This window comes from Electrophorus electricus, chromosome 10, assembly GCF_013358815.1.
Source record: "Electrophorus electricus isolate fEleEle1 chromosome 10, fEleEle1.pri, whole genome shotgun sequence".
Taxonomy (NCBI): Eukaryota; Metazoa; Chordata; class Actinopteri; order Gymnotiformes; family Gymnotidae; genus Electrophorus; species Electrophorus electricus.
The window spans coordinates 13423768-13444168 of NC_049544.1; the positions used below are offsets into that span (position 1 = coordinate 13423768).

Consider the following 20401-nt stretch of genomic DNA (forward strand, 5'->3'; position numbering starts at 1 on the left):
TAATGTACACTAATTATTAATACCGGATAATTTAAATAATAGATATGAGATAAAATCAATTGAAATAATGTATATACTACCTGAAATGTAGCGGTATCGAAACAGAAATCGGCAAAAGGCCGAAAACGTTTTTTCGCTGCAACGTTGTGTATTGACAACTGAACCAACTTGATGACGTAATATGGTATATTATATAGGACTATATAAATCACAGTACCGGACAGATAATGTTTATTAGTTTAGACTAGTTTAGAAAATTAATTTCAAACAGTAACCAGTACATAAAATTTATTTCATGAAACGGCTGGCCCATGGCCAGACCAGAGTCTGCAGCCCGCTGGGCATTGCCCTAATGGTCAGTCCGCCCCTGCATGCTGCTAACTGTCAGTATACCAAATGAACTATGTATTTTCTGTATACATGGAATTGGATTTTTGTTTTAACAGAGCAATTTTTATTATATTGTTATTAAAATTATATTTATTTGGATATCATCAATAGTTGGTATTTAGTGTTGTGCAGTTTGTTGTTGCAGTTAATAGATTATGATATACATCTCATAATCATATGCAGCTAGTAGATTATCAGATGACAGTGTTCTACTATCTGAACATGAAGGTGCTAGAACAGAACACCTCATTTCATTTTTGTTTTCATTATTGTTTGTATTTGTGCTAAAATTAAGAGATTATATTTGTGAATTTATATGATTAAATGATTAAAATGAAACTGTATTCTTTCCTTCCTTTGCTTCTGTGATTTTGGAGGATGTTTTAGTTGTAGACAGGTCTTATCTCTTATACATGCTTCATTACTAAATAAGTCACAGCGCAGTTTGGAAAAAGTAATTTGTTTATCAGTGATATTTAGGAACACAGTACATGTACATAAGATTACAATATTATTTACATATCCTCTTTATTTGCAATGAATCCACATCATTTATGATACTGAGAACAAAATCAGATGTTATTCCTCACCAACTGAGGTGCAAGTCATTTTCTATATTCATACACTCAAATGTTTTTCATTTTGGTCCTAGTTAGTTTCAGTCATATTTATTTGTCTTAGCTTGGGAGAAGGCTCAGGAAATATCAGAATGAGATGGTTAAAATGAGAGTGAAAAAGTTCTCTGGCATTTCTCATCCTCCTTGTGATGTCTTCCAAAAAAGTGCACTTGAGCTCTGCCTTGTTACCAGTGAGCAGACCACAGGGATAGCACTGCTATGCACTGGAACTGCCATCCTTCAAGCCCCAGCAGCCTTTATGTGCTTAGATCTTGGTACTGAGAGGGCCCTTTACTAGACCCTGCTCTTTACGTACAACCGGCGCATGAATGCTACAGTCCCGTGCCTCACACACTCCTGGTACACCTGCATCACCAACCATACCTGGCTGACCCAGAGGACCTGGGAACCCACGAGGGCCAGGAGGTCCATCAAGTCCATTCCTAGGCTCTGCAGGATGGCCTGGCAGCCCTGTGTGGAAAAGCAGAGTTCACTCATAAATTATCAATAAGAACATGAAATATGCCATGGTATTTCCAAGTAAAAGTTCCTTCTGCGACAAAAATGTACTGAGGTATGGCTGATAGTATGTCAGGAAACATCAGCACAGACATTTAAATGCTGCTCAAACGACACACAAAATGAAGCATCCGGTCCCGCACCTCCAGACTGTGCAACAGCTTCTTCCCAGAAGCCATTAGTTAGACTCCTGAACTCTGGCTAACTCCAATTCAAATTCAGATTCCAAAAATGGGCACTTTTATACAAACACACATACTTATACACAGTCACACACACACACACACACACACACACACACATACATACATATCCATACACACACTCACACATTGTTTTGCATCGGACTAGTGCTGAAGTCAAACCTCACACAAATAAACTATGCACTCCTGTTGCAGTCTTGCACATTATCCTACTTGCTGCTAGAGTACTGTACTAAACCAGCACTGTACTCTGAACTGTTCTGGCTGCTACCGGTGACTGTATAGCACTGACTGTATAGTTCAGTATAGCATTTCACTGACTCCTATGCACAACTCACTTTACATATTCCCAGTACTGTATATTGGACTAATTAATTGCACTGTCTACTCATTTTGTATTTGTCCTGTCCTGTATTTATTATTGTTTATTTAATGTTTAATGTTTTTGCACTATATTGGACTGTTTGCACTTGTGTAGCATGTTGTCTGTTGTACTGTTGTTTTGTGTTGCACCATGGTCCAGGAGGAACATTGTCTCGTTTTTGTTGTGTACTTGTATATAGCTGAAATGACAATAAAACCTCTTTGAATTTGAACTTGAACTTGAGGTATCTTACCTCTGGGGCCTTGGGGACCATCATGGCCAGGAAGGCCTTGACCAGGGTTTCCCCGCTGCCCTTTTTGACCTTTTGTACCTTCAGGATTAATCAGAGCACATTTTTAAGAGTTGTACTGGTCAAACTGGTCAGTCAGCTCACCAGTGTATTTATAACACTTAAGGATTTAGTATCAGAAAGTACCTCTGTCTCCCGTTGCTCCTTTCTGTCCCTCTACACCTGTCACACCTCGAGGCCCTCTGGCTCCTTTAGCTCCAGGTTTGCCAGCTTTGCCCTGTGCAGACATGTCAAGGAAAAAAAGCATTTAGGGAAAATATAGAATATAAGCCAAATACAAACATGATATTTATTTATTTATTTGACTTCTAAAACTGACTGATTGACTGTGTTACATTTAAGTATTAAGTTAGGCATGCCTAGTCACTCACAGATTTGCCTGGATCTCCAGGGAGCCCTTGAGCTCCAGGCGGTCCAATTAGTCTTCGGTTGTTGATAGGACAACCCTGAGAACACTTAGCTCTAATGGAGGCAGCATACTGGGAGATCTGTGCAGTGACCACACCTCGACATAGCTGTAAAACCTGGTCATCTGTCAGTCCAGGACCCTACAAAAGACATGCAGATCAACACACAGGACACTCCAGAAAATTACTAATTGTTTTATTTGTATCAACCAAGCTGTTATCTTGTCTACTGATTGACACAATATGACCAGGAATCTCAGGCATCACACAAGCCATAAAATAACTAACAGGTGCATGGTTCTTAGAACTGCTCATATTACACTATTACTGTTATAGTTTAAGGAAATATATGTATTTTCATCTTATTTTTATTTATAATTTATCATGATATTCATATCCCTACCAACATTTAAAACGGTCTCTTTGTTCTATTGCTGCTTATTTAGAAACTGTTCTTTGATAAGGTCACCTGTGCATCTGATATTGCTAGGACTGCTGAAACTGCTAGGACAACTGAAAATTGCTAGAATATTGCTCAAAACACCCCAAACTCCAGTTTTTAGTGTTCTAAAGTACACGTTGGTTGTTGGCTACATGCCACTGTTAATTGGCAATATACAGTTTTTAATTGTGAGGAAGACAAAATTGATGGATTAACTTTCTTCATAAAAAGCGCTGAGCTATACACTGTCATTGTCTGGGCAGCAGTTTGAAATGATGGGGAGATATATAAGATACCAACACCTTATTAGATTACGCTACAGGGCAATTAGCATTGGGAGCTAATGGGGGTACTGGGCAAATAATTTATATTGTACATATATAGAATATTTTGAAAATGTGTTAAAGCTCAACACTCGATTATTTGTTCAGGGCCTTGTTTCCCAAAAACATTGTAGCTTTAATTTTAAATGAGATACGGTGATACTCGCTCTACCATTGTCTTACAATGTTTTTGTGAAAACTGTCACTGCTTTCTTTATATGTAATAATTGCATAATTAGTTTAAAGCTTGGAGAGCTTGACTGACAGCAGAGGAAGGACATGTGTGAGCTTTGCGATACGCACAGGTTCACCTGGCTCTCCCTTTGGTCCACTGTGTCCTTTCTCGCCCAGGTCACCAACAGGACCAGTGTCACCCCTGGGGCCCGGGACACCTGGAGGTCCCACCCGACCAAGATGGCCAGCAGGTCCATGGTAGCCTTTCTCTCCTTGCTGCACATATGCACATTGCACAACTCAGAGTGACAAGCAAATTATCTATTAATTAGGATTCACAGCAAATCACTATACAGAATATTTTTGTTGTATGGCTGACATTTATAGTACCAATGACCTTCCAGAACTAGCTTATGAACTAGAATATGCCAGCTGCCCTATTACTACCAAACTGAATACCCTACTATTTTCCTATCATTTATTGACTGACCATCCTACTGTTTGCCTATACGTCCAGACTGAACACCTTACTGTTGGCCTATCACTTATAGACTGAACACCCTACTGTTAGGAGATACTTACAGACTGACCAATCTAGTGTTGGCTTAAATTTACATACTGACCACCCTACTGTTGGCCTGTCTCTTACAGACTGACTGACTTAATGTTGGCCTATTACTTATACACTGACCACCCTACTGTTGCGCTCTCATTTCAAACTGACTGCAGCTTTTGGACACACAATAAGAATTTGATGAAAAGGGTTTCAATGTTAGCAAATACATAAAAAAAACTTAAATAAACAAGGCTTAAACAACAAACCTGTCCTTTGTTACCACGGGGGCCTAAACTTCCCTGTTTGGAAAAAGGAAGTAAAAGTTGAAAAAAACAAAACAAAACCTCCATCACATCTAATGGAAACAGGAAGAGAAAACATGATGCGAATCTCAACAGGAAAAAAAGCAAATACCACCATCCTTACCCTCTCTCCTTTATGCCCTTTTACACCTCTTCTTCCTATTTCTCCCTAGAAAAAAAAAAAAGTAGAAATTCTCATCACAAGATGGGACATCTCTGATGTCATGTGAACAACCAGCTGGTTTCATGTGATATTGACTACATCTCAAATGTCATGCTAATCACACAAACATGGTCACACAATTTTACCAGTGCTATGAATTGTGTGGGCAGGACACTTATAAAGCATGACCTCTGTAAATGCATCTGAGATAAAGCAAATTTAAAGATTACCTTAATGCCATCTGGTCCAGTCTCCCCTTTAGCACCCTACAAAATGGGAGTTCTGATAGTCAATTTAAGTTAACAAGTACCCAAGCCAAAGCATTGTTAAAGAAAATATACATGTTTTAATTACTCTAGAGATTCTACTTTTGTCAAGCAATTACAAGAGACCTGCAGCTACATGTCACAATGACAAATAATCACAGGTCTATAAGAGGGCAGCTTAACTGAAATATAAAAAGAAGGATAAGATGATTAATTAGTGTCTTCTCAGCTAATCATTTGACTAGTATTAAACATTTAAAATATATTACACAATCATTTAATACAATTGTACATCAGGAAAATAGTTTATCAATGTCTTATATTATTTCACACAGCTCTAAAAGTGATATAGAATATGAGATTTGTCTATTGTAATGTTCAGATATGTTTAGACATGACAATAATTCAATAGGCTAACAAGGGCGTAATAAACTAAAATGATACTCAAGTCAAAGTAGTTAAATTAAATAATGACTCGGGTGCAAGTAGCCTCCAAAACAAAAATAAACAAAAAAAGTGTCCAATACAACCCCCAACCCTCTCACATTAGAAAGAATTATAAATGTTTAGGCCACAACAATTGTAATGCATACATAAACATAAGAACTGATATTTGTTATATGCTTTTGCTCTCGTTTTATGATAGAAAGCCTGAAATAAAAATATAATAAATGTTTTAAATGGGAGATGTGACTAACAGCAAACACCAAAGTGATATGACCAGGTGGTGCTGTCACCAGCAGAATGAAATTCAACACACAAAAAATAAATGTCTAAAATATAAATGAATAAATATCAGATTGTTTTCCTCATAAGAACAACTGAACATAAGTAAAATTATGATATTATTGAATGACTAATTCTAAATTGTAGTTTCCAGGGGACTACACAAGAAATTCAAACATTTTAAGGGAGATTCCAAACTGTAGTGAATTAAAACTTTCAGTTTGCAATGTACTTTAACTTGTGCTGAAAACTATCAATGATGTGGGAGTTTTAGGAAAGTTGTCATATTAGCTGGACAAGTACTTTCGCTTGTTAATTTTTACCTAGTTAGTTAATGTTTGTTATCCTGAAGTAAATATTATCTATAGCAAGCTGTCTAGCCAATTTCAACCAGATATTTGTTTTTATATGCTAAATATAGGATTGACCTTACATGGAAACAGTTCAGTCTAGCAACATTAGTAAATAAAATAAACTGTCATATTCTCCAACTGAAAAAAAGAAAAGGAAAGGATTTGATCAACCACAGTTCCTTTTACTGAACTCATGTGATTAATATGTAGGGAATAAAAGGCAATGCTAAGTGTCCCTGTAGAGTGGAATGCATCTTGGAGATTATAGTACACTCTGACTGAAACTATTGGTTATTCCTTTAGGAAGTGTCAGGTATGATCCTTACAGGCTGCCCTTGTAGACCTTTTGGACCTGGCTTTCCTGGAATTCCAGCATCTCCAGGTTCTCCTTGTAGACCCTGAAACCACAGTAAAAATATAAAAGTTGTTCAGCAGGTTTAGATTATCTTTATCTACCCTATAACCTTTTCCTTATATAACGTTTTATTTCAAAGGGAGGTCAATTAATTTTAAAAACTTTATTAAAAAAAGAATTCTTTCTGTGACTAAATTATAACTTACTTAACTGATTATTAACTATTTTCTAAACTAAAGCTTAATGTTCTCTTTTCCTTTTTCTCTCTCCCTCTCTTTCCACACACGCCCACACACACCCACACACACCCACACATGCACACATTGCTGAAAATGGAAGTTATGTTGGCCTATAAAAATAGAAACTGCTGGTAGTTTCACTTCCACTCATACATTGTAAATCCCCTTATCACGTATGTGGAAGAGGGAGTACCGAGAGTGCCATACTTATACTCACAAATGTCATGTGATAGGGGGATTTTATGCTAGAACTAGAAGAACATGACATTTTCTGTGTCTGGATGTGTTTTAACTGGATGCGTTTTTCTGGATGTGTTTTGTCTGTGTTCTATCTGAGCAAATATTTAGCAAGCAAATGGTAAACAAGTATTAGTCTTTCTGTCATTTATACTGTTTATCCTGCTGAACGTAGCAGAATGGCCTACCCTAGTGCCTACTCTGCCGGGAAGTCCCCACTGTCCACGGTCTCCTTTCAAGCCCTTAGGAAAGAAGAGTGGTGTAATAAGACTTCACAGAAAATCACAAGTCATGTAAAAAAGATCTTCAGGTAATATTGAAGAGGCATGAAATGTGATCATCAGTTTGCTAGATTTTACTTCAGATTCTATATGTTTATTTTATTTTATTTTTTACCTTTGGTCCCATTGGCCCAGGAACCCCAATAATTCCAGGAACACCTGGAGGTCCCTAGGGGGTGTCATGCCAGAAAATATATTTTAAAAACTTCCAGACCTGTTTAATAAAATATATAGTAGCTGCAAGCTGAAACTTACATCCTCTCCAGGTTCTCCATCACTTCCTGGCAAGCCACTAACACCTTTACTACCCTGAAGATGAGACAGTGAAGAAAGGAAGAAAGGAAATGTTATTCTTCTTGAAATATTGAATTTCAGTTCCTATTTTCTGGTAAAGTATGTACTGGATAATGTATTTTTAAAAGCTTTCTATCAACATCATAGCTAAGCGTTAATACTTGAATACTTGTTATTTATTCAGTGACAAAAATATTACATTTTTTGATTTGGGAGATAATAAAAACAAGAAATAAATATAACCTTTGGTCCGTGTACTCCCCTGTCCCCTGGTATTCCAGGATAGCCCTATAAAACACATGTAACAAGGAATGTTTCATATTAAAAAAAAGTTATATTTCCCATTTGTTAGTGTGAAGAGATGATAAGGATAGCAATTAACTCACCATGTAACCCTGTTCTCCAATGTCTCCAGGAAATCCAGGTGCTCCAGTCTGACCCTGTAAAGAAAGAAAGATTTATTTCAACATAACTGATTGGTTCAACATAACCATATGGTTCATTGTCAAATCAAATCAGAATCTAAAAGGACTCTGTCTACCTTTGGTCCTTGTCGTCCCTGGGGTCCCTGTTTCCCAGGTTTCCCAGTGGATCCCTATAAAGGTAGTTCGGTATAGTTTATCATTCCTTATATACAGTGTTGCTTCAGTTTTGAGCCATGTTTTGGACAAGAAAGCATCCCAACATGATCTTTATATCTGTATGTTCAGTTCCTTTTTTCTGGAAAAAATAACACTTATGAATGTGGCATAATCTTCCTTTAGAAAAATTGACATAATTTGGAATTCCACTGGTATAATTTATTCATGAATAAAAAAACTGAATAATGCGGGAGTTGTTTACCTTAATGCCTTTAGCCCCTGCAGTTCCTGGTGGGCCAATTGGACCAACGGGGCCCTACAATCAAAGTGAAAACACTGAAGTGAACTTTAGAACTAAGTGGGAGTATATGACAGCGGGAAGCACATCATTATGACTACTGCTGGGATATCAGAGTTCAGAGTTATGGATGTTGGATATAACACTAATAGCACCCTCATAGAAAACCCTAAACAGTATGTTTGATATAGTGGCAACCCAGACCATGTTCATTTTTATTTTCTAGTCCTGGTTAAGTGATATTTTCTGTTTTTTAGGAAATAGAAAAATCAATAGGGCAGTGAAGCACTTAATAAAAATGGCATTTTGGCCTCATTGTTCATGCTGATGAGAAACAGCTGATTGGAGATGGTTGGAGGCTGAACAAGCTGCATATATTCCTTGGGTGAGTCACTCTGACTCAATGTCTCAGTTTACTCACCACCTCTCCTGCAAGTCCAACTCCCCCACGGGGGCCGTCCATGCCTACATCACCCTATAACAGACACACTCAGTCTTATAGTCTACTCATCACATAACGAGTGATCACTTAATCAGGCACCACTACTCTATGGCTGTACCTATATGTTATCTGTCTTTTTGAGTCAGTTGTATATACTGAGATGTTAGTTAAGCGATGGTAACTTATCTTGTTCTCTACACATGTATGCAATGTTTCCTGTGACCTCTCCCGTGAGTTGCTTGTTGTGAAAGCAGGGAAGGTGATATACTCACCAACACCATTCTCTCTCAGAACAGCATAATTAAATCATTTACTTTCTGCTTTCATCTGCTTCCAGCTACATATGCTGCAAATCTTCTAATCTACCACACCCCAAAAGGTTCTCTATTGGAATTATGGCTGGTGGCCAGGGAGTTGGCCAGTGAAATATACTCAATTTGTTGTCATGGTTATGGAACAAGTTTGAGACAACTTGTTGTTTGTGACTTGGTACATTTATATGCTGAATTATCCATTATAAGATGAGTAAACTGTGGCCATAAAGGGATACACATGGTCAGCAACAATACTCTGCTGTGCCATTCAAATTATATTCATTAGAAATTAGAGGGCCCAGTGTGTGCCAAGTAAACATTGCCCATACCAATACACCACCAGCAGCCTGAACAGTTAATACAAGGCAAGTTGAGTCCATGGATTCATGCTGTTGACATTAAATTCTGACCCCACCATCTTCATATAACAGCAGAAATCAAGATTCATCAGGCCAGGCAATGTATTTCAGATCTTTAACTGTCCAGTTTCGGTATGGTTGTGCCTACTGTAACAACAGATTTCTGTTCTTAGGTGACATGAGTGAAATGTGGTTTGGTCTTCTGCTGTTGTAACTCATCCACCTCAATGTTTGACATACTATTTGTTCTGAGATGCTTTTCTGCTAACCAGGGTTGGAGACAGTGTTAATTTGAGTTACCATAGCCTTCCTATCAGCATTTCTGTCTGGCCATTCTTTTCTGACTTCTCTCATCAACATATTTCTGCCTGCTGAACTTAAGCTTAGTGGATGTTTTTTTTTTTTTTTTGCACCATTTTGTATAAACCTTATAAACTATTATCTGTGTAACTCCTACAGGATGAGTAGTTTTTGAAATACTCAAACCAGCCTGTTTGACATAAACAACAATGCCACGGTATTCATAACTGTTTGCACAAACATTATTTATAAGGACAATTACAATCTTAAATCTAACACTTGCCCTTTGGCCAAATCAAGGTCACTCCTGAAAAAGGACAGCACAGTCACCTAAATTTAAAGTGCAATAGTGATACAAATGGTGGATTACAATTTTTAATTGACTGTAACAATGTAGGGTTATCAATTAGGCACAGCCATGTAGTAGGTGTTCTAATAAATGTTCACCCAGTGTTCATAAACACATATACATTTTTTTTACATACAAGCTTTACTAATGGGGTTACCTCCTCACAAGAGTGATTCAAGGTAACTGCATTACCTTTAATCCAGATTCTCCTCTCTCACCTGGGTCTCCAGGCAGCCCAGGTAACCCCTACAGAAAGGGAATTAGAACATGTGTAAGACACTCCAAAAGAATACAAGTCTATGGTGCTGGACTCTTCTCCACTCACCATTGCACCAGAGAAACCAGATTCACCATCCTCTCCATCAGGCCCAGGGTCACCCTAAAGAGAGAAAGCAGGAATTGGAGAGGAAGCCTGTATCTACAAATGACTCAACTCTTAAAAAAGGATATGGAGGGTAAGCAGCTCACCAGGGGGCCTGTGTCACCCCCCCGGCCTCGAACACCTTTAGTTCCTTTGTAGCCCTAACAACACGACAAAGGATAGTCATCGGAAGCTACTAAAGATTTTTTTTTAAATCAGGGTCTGATGTACAGAGCAGATCAAAGTTCAGACCACTTACCTCTCTTCCTTGAGCCCCTGGGAATCCCTGTTTTCCTTGAGGCCCTTTGGACCCCTAACAACAAAAAGCTATTAATAATGTATAAAGACAAAACCAGAGCTGCCAAACCTGCTGTTACTGAGATGACCTACCTTCGGCCCAGCAAAGCCCGCAAACCCAGGCTCTCCTGGCTCACAGTCACACTCAGTGGGTCCTTCCACCAATGAGGCATCCCCTTCAAATGGCACCTCCGTGGTCAGGGTGGTCACTTCTTTGGCATAGCCATATGTGTCTGTGGTAGTGGCATAAGGGTAGGCCTCCTCTGTGAGCATGGTGACCACTGTTGGAGCATGGCCATAGGGGTCATATGCAGATGCAGACTGCTCGTCCTCGTAGGTGTGTGTGGGCTCTGGAGGGTAGTCCACTTGAAATGCATTGAAAAGGGACTGTGAGACTGGTAGACTGGCTGGCTCATATTACTCTCCAGAAAGAGATTACTAGGTCCATTAATACAGAACAAATACAAGTGAAATAATAAACAGAAGGGTAGGAGTTAATAAGTTGTGGGCATCAATACCCATCAGATTTAGAGACAGATGCAGTTGTTACTGAGTAACAGGCAAGTGCAGGCTACTTCCATATCATGAGTGGAGATAAAAGGAGTTTCCATATACTTTAATCCTTTGCAATAATAGCCCACACTGTACATTTTGATTTCAAATACATACATCATGATAAAGCATATATTAGCCTAGAGATCATAACTTCTTTTTGCTATAATTAATTAAATGAATACATATACAGCTGAAATATTGGCACTGATCAAAGAACAAACATATACATCAATCAAAACAGACTTCTGTGATACATTTAGTCCTAAATAGCTGCTGCCTTAAATAAGTTTCAATACTCATTTGTTAAGATGAAATGGTAATGTGACATACATATGCCCCAATATTTGGTTTGTGAATAAAATTTAACCTTGTGGAATGATTTTTTATGTTTCTTTACAGAACCTTTATGAAAGAGTTGTCTAATTCCAATAAACAAGACATATATTCGGAATTGATGGATGTTGTCTATCTGCATTGTGTCTTATTATGCACATCAAGTTCAAATTTTCATCAAAACTTGACAAAATATTAGGAATATTAAATGCAATGATAACAGTAGCTATGGAAATATATTTGGTCATCTGAAACAAAGGCTAAAACAGATATAGTCAGGCAGTGAGAGAATACTGCTTTAAAGGAGTTTAATAGTTTAAAAATGATGAATAAAAAATAGCTGCCTATTAGCATTATTCAAATGACATGCTTATTAGTAGCTACAAGTCACTGTTAGCCATGTTAGAATGGTTGAGCTATTTATTTATTGCTACTGGTAAAGTTGTTGATGGATTTTATTTGTAATGCAGTATTAGAACACTCACATGTCTATGCCAACATTCTGCAGATTAAAACAAACAAACAAAAACAAACAGTTGGCATGACCCTACCAGGCTGTGTATATCCAGAGTGTTCATCATATCCATTGACTAAGGAGCCTTCATATGTATGTTCATCACCTAAGTAATCCAATGGGGAAATAATGGTTTTATTTATTAAATTGCATGTGTTAAGGATGATGATGAATGATGCTAAGTGGATACAGCTTGATTTTATGCAGGTTTACAAAGCTTTAGTTTGCTCATTTTCTGCAGATCTATCTGTTGTGGACTCTGACCTGAGGGGTAGCCAGAGTAGTCATCCTGGGCCTTGCAATGGAGCACACACAGCAGTAGCACTGTGCTTAGAGACACAGCCCACACCTGACAGCCACAGAGGAACACAGACACCATCAAACTTACACAGCACGCACCTATGGCCATTCTCCTCCTCCTATCCCACCCAGTGTTTTAAGGAAACTGGGACACATGGAAACTGGGAGCAGCCACAGAAGACACAAAGCTATAATGTGAAACCCCAGAAAGAGAGAAGAAAAATGCCCACTACATTACATAGCAGAAGACAGAAAACTTACATGTGTGACTAATTAATATAGTTTTATATAATATAATAATGCACATAGGCATTTTATACACTTTAAACATTTATATGCTGCTATAAGATATACCAAGGTTCCTTCTGTGTAAATACTGTATTCATTTCATTGAATCATTTATGCATTAATTTGTCTCCATTTTCATTGTTGACAAAAAGTGTTAATTTGAAATATTGCTTGCTTAATCCTATTAACTGCTCTTACACTGAACCACATCATACAGTGTAATTTTATAAATAAGCTTATCAATATTTTGGCCACAAGACCTAAAATGTTAAATGTTTTAACATTATAATGTTGATGAATCTATTTCCTCACTCAACTATAATGATGCATGCAGCTGTTTTCATTCTGTCACACTGATAGTGTTTATTTGTAGAATTAAAGTTGGTATAATATATATGACGTTAAATGACACATTCATTGAATATTATTCTATCGCAGGAATAATTAGGAAGAGTAAATGCTAACATATCGCCTCATCTTAGAGTAACTGTAAGTCAGTACTAGAGCTTTCCTGTATTTTGACAGCAGATATAACTACATCTTATAAGAGCAATATTTTGACAAATGGTATCATATTGTCAGCTATTACGCCATTAGTAAGTAAAATGTATTGCTGTGTAATGTGTATATTTGCTCACTTTGACATTTACAGGCACATATTCCTGTATTTAACTGGGGAAATGACCTCTTGGTTAGACTGATATCTACAACTTCCACTGAACTTAATCCAACAGCAATTACAGGTTGAGGAAAATATATACTGGAATATTCATTTGAACACTAATGCCAGAATGACTTTTTTTTTTCCAAGAAAGACCATTGCAGGATGAAGATATAAATAAGACTGGATGTCTCCCCCTACTGGATAGAGCTAATATTAATCTCTGAGTCATTCCATGCATTCCTGTCAGATAACATCAAAATGAGTATCCTAACATGTAATATGCACTGCCTTGCCAAGAGAAGTTTGTGATATGAATGGCCTCCTACAATGTTGCTCATCTTTATTTAGGTTTAGAGTGGAAGTCCACCAGAGAATTGACAAAGAGTGTTATGTATGTGAGCACTGGGGAAAATGAGGACTGAAACACTCTTCTTTAGTTTTTCCATTTGTAGAATTAAGATCATTACTAGTAAGCAGATATGCAGTACAGGCCTAAAATATTTAAAAATGCTCCTTTGTTAAGAAACAAAGGCAGACTTTTGTATTTTTGTCTGATCTCATTTAGATCACTGCCAAGTGGCAGTCTTACAGTCCTACCCTCATGATTTACAATAATTCTCAGCCTGCTCTTACATTCCGGACCAGAATGTCTGGGGACCCATTTCTACACCATTACAACTTTTTGTTTTCAGTATCACTTTCTTTCTCATGCATGCACACAGCTTTTCACTCCTGGGTGCACAGAGATGTACAAAAGATTTGTTCTACATTTTCTTGATGTTTCTATGGGTCATTTACATTATATAGTAGATGCGAACGAGGTTTTGCCAGACAAACATTTGAAAGCCATTGCAGCACAAAGACTGGATGACTACACAGGGCAACACAATTTGAACTTTTACAAACAAAAATAGATGTCTTACAGTGCTTTTTACACTCAACTCAAAACTGTTTTTGGTATGGCTCCATCATGCATAGCTTCATGGAAAGCTTTACATTGAGTATATAATGGCATGTGAGTATACTAGTGGGGGGGGGGGGGGGGGGGGGGGGGAATCTAATAGAAATAGAGATAGAAAAATTTTGAAAACATATTTGGATTTAGAGTAAAAAAATGTACAATAAAGGTGTTTTTGCTGAAAGAAAAAATATTATTGACCAATATTATCTTTCCATATAGTCAAAGACAGGTTATGTTTAAACTCTTGATATTTAACAGCTGAGTTGAGAGTAGAGGATGAAGACCTTTGTTTGCTGTTTAAAGTTACGAGGTCCATTCATTACTGTTAAGTTACATTACTCCTGTCAGTCCAAGAGGTTAGAGTGAGAGGTGGAGATTGTGGACTCCATCAAGGGCTCTCATCAACCCACAGGCCCTCTGGGACAAAGAGGTGCAGTGTGGGATACATGCACTCTCTTACTTCTCTAAGTTCTCCACCTATGTGCCAGTGCTCACCACCCCTTACTGAAAACTAAGGAGCCACTTACAGAACTGTGCGATATACATTCAACCAGCAACAGAACCTGATATAACACTTCAACTACTATAAACTAGTAAAAAATTATTGGAGAAAAAGACAATTCTTGAGAACATGCTGGATGCTTTTTGCAATTAGACAAACCATGAATAAAAAAAACTAATTTAAAAGACTGAGCCAATATTTCACTTTATCCTGTATTGGAACAAGTAGAACTCAAAGTACTGAATGTCTTACAATCAAGATCTTGTATGCCGCTCCACGCAGACAATAACATTAATTTGTCTAAGGCAAAATAAGACAAGCACTGTTACATTAGCACTGATAACATTATGTGAGAATAATTTAAATGAACAGTACACACAAGCACATGCATACATTTCCGTTTTTGCTCTTAAGATCATATAAAGTTAAATCCATGACACTACACTTCACATGCAAAGGTGGAATTAATAATCCCGTATCTTGCAAAGCATCTAATTTGAACAATAGAATTTGAATCTGATGCAACATCTTCAGTTTGTGATCATGCACTGAAGAGCTCCTCTCGCTCACCTTCACCCTGGAGTTTGCCATGGCCAGTGGCCCTTCCTGCTCTGGATTCTCTCACGTCTGCAAGGTCCACAGAGGGGCCTGTCACTCCGAATGCAGGCTCACAGGCTCAGTCTCAGGCTGTGTGCGCACGAGTGTAAGACTGGCAGTGCTTCTCACAGCATTCTCCCTCCCCACCCACGGTGCCAGTGCCCCTGTGCTGAGACAGCCATGCAGATCTGCTGGGCCCTTACCAGGGTGTCCCAGGCTCCCTCCTCTCCTCAGCTGGGTGAGAAATACCAAACCCCCCGCCCCCATGAGAAATGCTTGTAGACTGTGGGCAGGAGATGCATAGTATTTTCAACATTGATGATAAAAAGGGTAACTTATTGAACCTGATTGTCCAATCTGTATTTTGTTTGTTTGTTTTTAAGATATACTTTTCACAATCACAGGACAGTATTCAAAATGATTCATGAAAAAGCTTTTACCAGCTTTTCTTCCTTTCAATATCAGCTAACAAAATTAACTTAATTTTAGGCAGCATAGCCAGCATGGGACAGTAAATCCACCCACTATAAGTAAAATCTCACACATGCAAGTGGACAGATATGTAAATGTGGAGGACCAGTAACCATGGCTTACCTCCCAAAATATGTATGGCCAGGCCAGGCACACTCAACCAGGGGTTTTGTGGCTGGGAGAAATGTGCCATCACATATTCAAACCAGAGCTTTAGTATTGTGTAAAAACAACTACAACAGCCAAGAGATTACACTAAACACTGTCATATGACATGCATCATATAATATGAATTATAAGAATAATTGAGGAGAAATAAATTTAAAAAACAGCACAAGATCAGTTAAGATTTAATTTAATGCACCCAAATAATCTGGAAATTCTTATTCAAACTTCTGCATTGAGAGTTCACGCAGGATCCACAAAAAAACCAAAAATAAAATCCAGCATTCTGACCTAATTACAAACACACAATTCATTACTTCTTCTTCTTCTTTTTCTTGTGATGCCTCTCTTCAGAAGAACGGGAACCCCTATATACAAAAGGACAGGAAAGGGTTGAAATTAAAATTAGCAACACGGGATAACATTATGAGGAAGATGATTAGAGACACATAATGAATGACCAGTGAAAAACACTGCTGCTTCCATATATGACAAGAACTAAACGTGCAGATGGGCCCCTGAGCCTCACCTCCTCCTGTTTCTGCTCTCCTTATCTTGGCTCTGCTGGCGACTGCGCTTCCGCTTGTGGCGGGAGCTGAACTTCTCCCTGCTGCTTGTGTGGGACTCCCGCGACTCAGCAGACGCAGCGCGGCCTTCGTCTGATGGTCTCCTGCATACCGCAGATGTCAAACTGAGTGACCAACAGGATACAGCATACCCATCATCTTATGAGGACAGGACAATGCAGGAGTGTGCAGTTTGCATGAATGCCTGCTCAGGGAACAGCTGGACAGGTAACAATTACACTTAATGTAGTGGCTGCTGCCACAGAGCCTGCTAAGAACAGACAACAACCACAGCTGAAGCAGCAGCTACTTTTACTGGATAAAAAAGTGGTAATCCTTCTTTAAAAAAAAACAAAAAAACAAAAAACAATCCGACAATGAAGTAGCTCAGGCTACTTCACCAAGATTATTATCTTTGAAAGGGTGTGGCATAATTCACGTTACCTATATTGTAATATTTTGTTCTCTTCCTCTCTTTCCTGCTGCCACAGTCTCGCCAGCTCCCCAGAGTGGACATCAATCACTTCACGAATAACCTGTGGAATTAGTAGCACACAGGTGAATACAGACTGCTACATGGACCTCTGCTGTACCAAAGACTTTTTTTCTCCCTCACTCTCATTTTTATTGCAAGTACATAAACAGGGCTGATAACACGAAACTTCATTTAATTGGCTTACTTTTCGAGCCATGAACTATGTAACTGATCTTGCAGGCTGTATCTTGGCATATCAGGCCCACAAGGTGGGAAAAGAAGAGCTAGAATTCTGACCTCAGTGTAAGATTTCTTGGTGATGTGAACATTTTTTGCCCTGTATGACTGGCGTCGTCTCCTGTAGTCCCTCATCTCAGCCAAGACCTCGAGGTGAGACTTTGGGCCACTTTGCTCCTCATCTATGTTTATCAAAGAGATTTTACAGAGGGGGCTTCACAAAACAGGAATATGTCTTAATAAAACCCACAGTTTTTTTTTTAAACAAAGACCCAGGAAACTTTCAGACAGTTTTTTCAGTACTTGGTCTGTTATTGGTAAATGTTTACTATTTAAATTCACAGTATGTGCATGGAAATCAAGTTTAATGTGTTAAAGGTCAGACACTCAAATGATACCTTTATTAAGCTTAGAAACAAGATCCACATACAGATCCTCATTGCTGGATGATTGTGCCTTTGCACCCTGCTGCATGGCCACTTGTATAACATGATCATACAAGGCCAATCGGTCAGCAACAGTGAGGTCACATATTGATCGCTTGTGGTTCTGAGGAACTTCCACAGGTTCAGTGGAGTAATCACCTTAACACAAAACAGGAAGTTTTAAACATACTGGCTTCAAGGAGAGTATTCATAAATGAACAGAGAACTTTCTTCCTATAACCACCAAATGAGCAATGTACAAAGTGAAGGCTCACAAAATTATATAATTTACTGAACACTACAAAAAAGTAATAGCATCTCCAAATCATGATTTTACAAAAAAGTATGGACTCTGTTTGCATCTGTGTGTACATTTTCTTATTCTCACAACCTTTGTGAGAGCATAAAGCTGTAATGGTCCTAATGTCAGGGAAAAAATACTGATGTGAAAAAGGATATTTTCAAAAGGATACAGCAAGTATGAGTGGAAAAATGTCTTGACCAGACAGCCTCTAATACTCACCCCTGTTACTAGAAAAAATACAGAATACAGATAAATGATAACAGTACTGGATTAAGACATCCTTAACTATGAGAAAGCAAAACAAAAAGTCTTAGAAAAAAAATTCTGCTGCAACTAAAATATTTGGCTGAAAAAGGTTCAAAAATCACTTAAGTCAATAACCAGTAAATCATGCATTCAACAGAATTTCCAAATGCATCCTGCCGTTTCTCTCATCTACAGTCATGTCCAGAATAACTGTAGTCATACAATCATAAAGGTCTTTGAGGTAAGGTTTTTTGTATTCATCCTAAAAGAGTAGATTTACATTCATACTTCAAAATGTAAGTAGCCAAAAAACTGTGTGCTCACAGTGAGATATCACAGAGTAGATCCTTGGTTTAGAACTTACTTTGGCAGTATGCTCCTGCAGACTGAAGGGGAGGGGCAATTGCACAAGCTTGCAGGATTACTTCATGTTGTGTATGTTTATCTGTTACAAGGTTAGAATAACAATTACAATGCATGGTTGTAAACCTCTCTCTGGTACTTGGAACATACACTCGCTAACAATATAAGAAATACCTTGTCTGTACACAGTTATGGTCTGGAGTCTATTGGCACAGTCTATTAGATATCCTGTAGCTCTTCATATATGGTCAGTTTCTGACCATAGGACTGCTTCTTGCTTGGTGTGTTTGAGAGGTGGACTGCTCTCATTTCAGCAGTGACACATACTCATAAAAACACCAGCAAGACTGCAGTACCTGTAACAGCTAAATAATCCTAACCAAGATAGCACCATGTCAGTAGCTAGGGGCAAGCAAAAAAAATATCAGCATGTTGATAATAGTCTGCCACCCAAAAATATCCATGTAACAGCTGTTTATTGTCAGAAAACGACCAGTGAAGAACAGAGTATAAGGTGGCTGATGGCCTGTGCAGATCAACATGTCAAAGTTGCTTGAGAGTATCGTTCATTGCATTGTGTGTTTACTCAATGCACTCTGTCCCAGCCACCCTTATTACTCCATTACAAGAGGAAAAAAAAAAAAAAAAAAAGAGCGAGAGACTTCCTTAAAACGTCACTCCCTTTGAGCGGACAACTCACCTACATTTATGCTGGGAACATTTGCCCTCTCATAGCAAAAGGATGGATCGTACATCTCTGCCTGTGTTCATACAAGAAGCAAGGATTTAGTGTGACGGGGAGACATGTCTGCACGTAACACAGGCAACACAAAGTGAAATGTTGATTTTACCTGTTCCTCTTTGGAGTATCCTAACTGGACGAGCTGACAGTTTGCTTTGTGTTTTTCCATGCTCCCACTACGAACAGTGTGATTTGTATCGTAGGAACAAACCTCCATCTTTTCCTGGTACAAAGACCATAAAGGAACATTTTAGATTGCTTCAAGCAATACATTAAGTATTCTAAATTAATAAATGTATGAAAAATTACAAACCTGGTTAATTAGGTAGCTAGATTATCTAACTAATAAGGCAGCGTTAGCTAGCTACCTACTAACTTACGTAACCTAGAGTTAAGTTTAATTTTAAAAAATACATTATTAGTACATTTTCTTCCACACATAATAAGATGCTATATCTAGAACATTTCAATCTAGCTAATATGAGCCATAACTTAGATTTATTCCTATAGCTAGCTGCATTCGACAATTGCCATTGTAAGATAGCATTAGCTTGTTAGCTAGCTAACGTTACCAAGGAGTATGACTCCAAATCCGGATTCCATTCCAGTGCATTAAAGAGCTCTGCCAGTTGTGTACGACAGTTTTCCGTAAATTCTGTCAGCTCGTGCAAACTCCGTAACCGATCCTCTAGTGCTTCTGTGGTAAACGTTTCACACATTTCGCCCGTGAACAGAACCAATAGCACGAACCAAAAAGTTTCGGTTTTGATACGTTGAACGTCGCATGATCCGGAAGAACTAAACTTCCGCGTTCCGGTTTATTGTACAGATCCAGGATCAGTTTATTTCAAGATTCGACCCAATGCAGCAG

The 20401-nt window shown here is 38.2% G+C and overlaps 2 protein-coding genes across 2 annotated transcripts; both read right to left on the reverse strand.

The window, feature by feature from the left end:
- Positions 1 to 865: 865 nt before the first annotated feature.
- Positions 866 to 16217, reverse strand: zgc:113232 (uncharacterized protein LOC541546 homolog). Its single transcript, XM_027002452.2, has 26 exons — positions 16131 to 16217; positions 15510 to 15770; positions 12489 to 12573; positions 12262 to 12330; positions 10916 to 11187; positions 10785 to 10838; positions 10633 to 10686; positions 10490 to 10543; positions 10357 to 10410; positions 8822 to 8875; positions 8365 to 8418; positions 8063 to 8116; positions 7908 to 7961; positions 7765 to 7809; positions 7483 to 7536; positions 7343 to 7396; positions 7135 to 7188; positions 6442 to 6513; positions 5001 to 5036; positions 4732 to 4776; positions 4572 to 4604; positions 3879 to 4025; positions 2775 to 2951; positions 2530 to 2620; positions 2347 to 2424; positions 866 to 1478 (listed from the first exon to the last, which is right to left on the reverse strand). Exons 2-26 carry the CDS (start codon positions 15528 to 15530, stop codon positions 1273 to 1275), a joined length of 1971 nt encoding a protein of 656 aa, XP_026858253.2. The 5' UTR covers positions 15531 to 15770; positions 16131 to 16217; the 3' UTR covers positions 866 to 1272.
- A 128-nt stretch (positions 16218 to 16345) lies between these two features.
- snrnp48 (small nuclear ribonucleoprotein 48 (U11/U12)) lies at positions 16346 to 20308 on the reverse strand. Its single transcript, XM_027002464.2, has 9 exons — positions 20103 to 20308; positions 19640 to 19753; positions 19489 to 19549; positions 18790 to 18870; positions 17849 to 18034; positions 17511 to 17632; positions 17183 to 17274; positions 16702 to 16842; positions 16346 to 16540 (listed from the first exon to the last, which is right to left on the reverse strand). Exons 1-9 carry the CDS (start codon positions 20247 to 20249, stop codon positions 16486 to 16488), a joined length of 999 nt encoding a protein of 332 aa, XP_026858265.2. The 5' UTR covers positions 20250 to 20308; the 3' UTR covers positions 16346 to 16485.
- Positions 20309 to 20401: the final 93 nt, after the last annotated feature.

What these genes read in the sequence shown, in the direction of transcription:
- zgc:113232 (XM_027002452.2), bottom strand. Translation starts at nt 15,530, where the DNA reads ATGGCAAACTCCAGGGTGAAG. An exon ending in TTGGAGAACAGGGTTACATG is followed by an intron (nt 7,810 to 7,907) that starts GTGAGTTAATTG and finishes TGTGTTTTATAG; the next exon opens with GGCTATCCTGGAATACCAGG. An exon ending in AAGGGCATAAAGGAGAGAGG is followed by an intron (nt 4,605 to 4,731) that starts GTAAGGATGGTG and finishes TTTTCCAAACAG; the next exon opens with GGAAGTTTAGGCCCCCGTGG.
- snrnp48 (XM_027002464.2), bottom strand. Translation starts at nt 20,249, where the DNA reads ATGTGTGAAACGTTTACCACAGAAGCACTAGAGGATCGGTTACGGAGT. An exon ending in GATACTCCAAAGAGGAACAG is followed by an intron (nt 19,550 to 19,639) that starts GTAAAATCAACA and finishes GTATGAACACAG; the next exon opens with GCAGAGATGTACGATCCATC. An exon ending in AACAAAATATTACAATATAG is followed by an intron (nt 16,843 to 17,182) that starts GTAACGTGAATT and finishes TGCGGTATGCAG; the next exon opens with GAGACCATCAGACGAAGGCC.